The 5,032-nt window shown below is 43.5% G+C and overlaps 1 protein-coding gene across 1 annotated transcript; it reads right to left on the bottom strand.

Moving 5' to 3' along the window:
* Nucleotides 1–218: 218 nt before the first annotated feature.
* Nucleotides 219–1,229, bottom strand: LOC138874813 (uncharacterized). The gene is made up of 3 exons (XM_070153599.1): nt 1,016–1,229; nt 426–904; nt 219–311 (listed from the first exon to the last, which is right to left on the bottom strand). Exons 1-3 carry the CDS (start codon nt 1,227–1,229, stop codon nt 219–221), a joined length of 786 nt encoding a protein of 261 aa, XP_070009700.1.
* Between the last annotated feature and the right edge of the window lie 3,803 nt (nt 1,230–5,032).

The raw sequence follows: 5,032 nt of genomic DNA on the forward strand, positions 1-5,032 counted from the left end.
CCTTTACGTCAACACATCTTAGTAAACCCAAATCAGGAGTTCTTCTGTACAAGTTTCCTCCGCTGTGGAAGAAGTGATTTGACAATCTTTGGAGTGTGCGCTTCTGAGTGTGATTTGCATGCTCCGGATATTCTCCTTTCGACAAATACTTCTTGATTTCATAGAACCAAGGCTTTCCATCTACTTCTTCCTCGACATGAGCACAATACACCGGCTGATTATAGATCTTCACCGAAATGGGGATCAATATAATTCTTATCTGGATGCTGTATCATGGATGATAAAGTGGCCAATGCATCGACAAACGCAATCTAAATTTTGGGCACATGTCGAAATTCTATCTTCATGAACCCCTTTCTCAATTCTTACACATGGTGCAGATATGGCAATATCTTTGAATTCTTGGTGGCCCACTCTCTTTATACCTGGTGCACAAGCAAATCTGAATCGCCTATTAACAACAATTCTTGAATGTTCATGTCAACTGCCATGTTGAGCCCTAGTATGCAGGCTTCATATTCTACCATATCGTTGGTGCAAGGAAATCTGAGTTTGGCAGATACTGGATAATGCTGACCCATTTCTGATACTAAAACTGCTTTGATGCCTACTCCTTTAAGATTTGCAGCTCCGTCAAAGAACGTCCTCCAACCATCATATGCTTCGGTAATGTCTTCTCTAATGAATGCTAATTCTTCGTCAGGAAAATACGTTTTCAAGGGTTCGTATTCTCCTCCCACCGAATTTTCAGCAATGTGATCTGCCAATGCTTGTCCCTTGACAGCCTTTTGAGTTACATAGACGATATCGAACTCACTCAGTAGTATCTGCCATTTATCCGACTTCTTAGTGGGCATGGGTTTCTCAAATATGTACTTTAGAGGATCTATCCTGGATATGAGGTCTGTAGTGTAGGCACAGAAGTAATGAATCAATTTTTAGGCTGTCCAGGTCAAAGCGTAGCAAGTATATTCAAGCAGAGAATGTCGTGCTTCATAAGGTGTAAACTTCTTACTCAGGTAATATATGGCTTGCTCCTTTCTTCCTGTCTCGTCATGTTGTACCAAAACACATCCGAAGACTCCATCTAATACAGATAGATAGAGTAGTAAAGGTCGTCCTGGTTCTGGCAGGACTAGAACTAGCGGCATGGACAGGTACTCCTTGATTTTGTCAAAAGCTTTCTGACAACCCTCTATCCAGCTTGTTTCAGCATCTTTCCTTAGCATCTTGAAGATGGGTTCACATATGACTGTGGACTGTGCTATGAAGCGACTGATATAGTTGAGACGTCCTAGGAAGCTCATCACATCCTTTTTGCTCTTAGGTGGTGGTAACTCCTGAATAGCTTTAACTTTAGATGGATCCGGCTCGATCCCTCATTGACTGACAATGAATCCCAGTAACTTCCTTGCGGGAACCCCGAATGCACACTTTGCAGGGTTCAATTTCAAATTGTACCTCCTTAGCCTGTCGAAGAACTTCCTCAAGTCTGTTGTGTGATCTACGGCCCTCTTGGATTTGATATTGACATCGTCCACATACACCTCTATTTCCTTGTGTATCATATCATAGAAGATGGTTGTCATGGCTCTCATGTAAGTGGCCCATCATTCTTCAGACCGAATGGCATCATCTTGTAACAATATACACCCCATGGCGTAATGAAAGCTGTCTTCTCTGCATCTTCTTCATCCATCCAAATCTGGTGATAACTCGCAAAGCAATCGACAAAGGATTGGAGCTCATGCTTGGCGCAGTTATCGATCAGGATAGGTATATTTGGTAGTGGGAAGTCGTCTTTGGGACTTGCTCTATTTAAATCTCGATAATCAAGACATACCCTGACCTTCCCGTCTTTCTTCGAAACTAGCACAATGTTAGCTAACCAGGTTGGGTACTCAACGACCCTGAGAACTTTGGCTTTAATCTACTTGGTAACTTCCTCCTTGATTTTCAGGCTCATAGCTGGTTTGAATTTTCTGAGTTTCTATTTTACTGGCGGACACATAGGATTAGTAGGCAACTTGTGAGCCATTATGGAAGTGCTCAAACCGGTCATGTCATCATATGACCATGCGAAGATGTCCTCCTATTCCTTTAGGAAACGCATGTACTCTTCCTTCTCCATTGGTGACAAGTGAATGCTGATGCGGGTCTCTTTGATGGTCTCGGCGTCTCCCAAATTTATTGCTTCAGTCTCGTCCAGGTTGGACTTAAGCTTATTCTCAAAATTTTCAACCTCCCTAACAATTTCCTTAGGTATCTCGTCTTCTTCCTCTAAATCACTATTCTCGTGTTGTGTTGCCTCATTACATATCACAGTCACTGGTTCATCAGAAAAAGTAATAATAGCGTTGTGGAAAGAAAAAGTGTAAAGATAGTAGTGAATAATAAAGAGCAAATGCATTTGATTAAAACTTGAGAAATTGTTCAGACAAAGTAGGGCTCGATGAATCAAGCATTTATTTTAAAACAAGTAAAGATTAAAACGAAACTACAGGAAATTTTAAATGCCTAAAACGGCTATAGAGGTAAATCCTACTGAGCTACCCAGGGACTCAGCGGGCTTGGGATGGTGTGGTGGTCCAGTTCCTAAGAAAATCTCCCTTCTCCACAATCTGAATAGTGAGGCATTCTTCCTCCTCCTCAATTATGGCACTGCAGTCCATGTCCTCATCTTCCAAGAATAAATTCTTCAACCCATCTAGTGCTTCTTCCTCTGCAGTACCCCATATTGTGTCAGCCTAATGAAAACCCTATTCCAAACGTGGCACAAGTTGCTCAAGAGGGTAATATGGTCCACGCCATGGAGGCGACCAATTCCTGTATTCTTTCTATGTGTACTAGTATACGAGCCCAAAGGTGGTACCATGATTTTTTCGTTGTATTGGTTTGGTGATGCCTTGGAAGTTCCTTCCCAACCCTTTGCCGGGCTCATATCCGAACCATGTTAGTATGCTTTCTATTTTGTTACTCCACCACTTATCCTTCTCGACGACATTGACCCGTTCAATGTGATGATAAGTTTCCCCTCCTAGCCTTCTTCTATGTCCCATGGCCGAGATAGTTTGACTGGTGTAGATGGGGTTACTCCCATCTCCATGAATGATTACCTCTTGGCGGTTCCATTCAAACTTCCTGGCTTGATGTAGTGTGTAAGGCACGGCTCCAGCAGCATGGATCCATGGCCGGACCAACAGAAGATTATATGAGGCTGGTATGTCAGGCACTTGGAATTCAACATCGAACCAAGTTGGCCCCATCTGCAAGCAAAGGTTGATTTCCCCGATCGTGGATCTCTGGGACCCATTGAAAGCCTTCGCATTCATGCTTCCTACCGTATCTCATAGAAACCTTTGTCCAACCTCTTCAGAGTGTCCAATGGACAAATATTTAGGATCGAACCTCCATCCACCAGGACCCTGGCAATGAACTTGTCTTCAAATTGCACTGTGATATGCAATGCTCGATTGTGATTTAAACCCTCGGGCGGTAGCTAATCTTCGTGGAAGATAATCTTATGGCTCTCCAGCACTTGCCCAACCATGTTGGCCATTTCTCCACCAGTGATGTTATTGGGCACATAAGCCTCGCTCAGCACTTTTATTAAGGCATTCTTGTGTGCTTCTGAATTCTGCAATAGTGACAGGATAGATATCTGAGCAGGGACTTTGTTTAGATGGTCAACAACAGAGTACTCCTTTGCTTGCACTTTCCTCCACAGGTCCTCTGGCCCAGTCTCGATGATAGGCTGCCTAGTAGTTGCCTCCTTACTTGAACCTCCCAGGTGTTGAGGTGTATAGACTCTTCCGATTCTAGTCATTCCTTGTGCGGCGTCAGATTCCTCTATCTTGGCTTTCCCTTTCCACCGAGCCTCGGCAACATAATCCCAAGGTATTGCTTTTGAGTTGAATAGGGGTGTAGTTGACACCATCACAGTAAAATGTGTGACCATTTCTACTTCAAATGGAGCGGAGGTGGCTGCGGGCGGAGCTACTTCTACCTTGAATGGAAGTGATGCAGTTACCTCAACATCAATAGGTTTCTGAGTCTAAACCACAATAGGAGTAAGTGTGATTGCAACCTTAAAGTCAACGCCTTCTCGAATGAGCCCGATTGACCCCTCAAGGTCCCATTCTTCATTTGTCTCTATCACATGTACACCGTCACCTCTGTGATCAAGGAGGAGATTGTTGCGGACATTGGGCACGACTTCTTTTGCTTGTATGACCTTGTTGTCAATTAGCATTTTGATCTTAAGCTTCAATGTTCGGCACTACTCAGTAGTGGTGTTCCCTTTCATGCCGGAATGGTACGCACAAGTTTTGTTCGGATTGACCGATTGGGATGGATTTTCTAATGCCACAACGGGAACAAGAGTGACGTAACCTGTGGCTTTTAACCTTTCATACAGTTGGTCGATGGGCTCAGCAATAGCAGAGTATTGTCTGGGTGGCTTGCGGTCGAAGTTGGGTCTTGGTCTTGGATAATTTTGGCGAGCTGGTGGTGATTGGAAGTGGGATGGTTGGGAATTATAGGTGTGATGGATAGTGGCTGGTTGAGAATATCTAGGAGATAAAGGCTGATATGTAGGCGATGATGCTTGGTATGTGGGCGGAGGTGTTTGATATGTGGGTGGAGAGGTTTGATATACAAGTGGAGATTTTCGGCCCTGAGCCACCATTACTGCCCCAACATCTCTCTTCTTCGATATGCCACCTGATTGTAGTGCCTTATTTGTGGTGTACAGTGCCTCAAAATTCGTTACCATCCTGCTCTTGATTCCTTCCTCGATCCTTTTCCCGAGCTTGATGATATTAGAGAGCTTGTAATTTTCGATGTCCATTAGTCTCTCATAATATTGTGGATCCTATGCCTTGATGAAGAATTTATTCATCTGTTCTTCGTCCAAAGAGGTCTAACCTTTGCTGCTTCCGACATCCAACGAGTAGCGTACTCACGAAAAGTCTCAGTAGGTTTCTTCTTAAGATTATGAATGTAAAGGACATTTGATGCATTCTCTATGTTA

The sequence above is a fragment of the Nicotiana sylvestris genome, chromosome 8 (assembly GCF_000393655.2).
Source record: "Nicotiana sylvestris chromosome 8, ASM39365v2, whole genome shotgun sequence".
Lineage (NCBI taxonomy): Eukaryota > Viridiplantae > Streptophyta > Magnoliopsida > Solanales > Solanaceae > Nicotiana > Nicotiana sylvestris.

What these genes read in the sequence shown, in the direction of transcription:
- LOC138874813 (XM_070153599.1), bottom strand. Translation starts at nt 1,229, where the DNA reads ATGCTAAGGAAAGATGCTGAAACAAGCTGGATAGAGGGTTGTCAGAAA. An exon ending in GCAAGCCATATATTACCTGA is followed by an intron (nt 905 to 1,015) that starts GTAAGAAGTTTA and finishes CCTACACTACAG; the next exon opens with ACCTCATATCCAGGATAGAT. An exon ending in CAGATTTGCTTGTGCACCAG is followed by an intron (nt 312 to 425) that starts GTATAAAGAGAG and finishes CCCAAAATTTAG; the next exon opens with ATTGCGTTTGTCGATGCATT.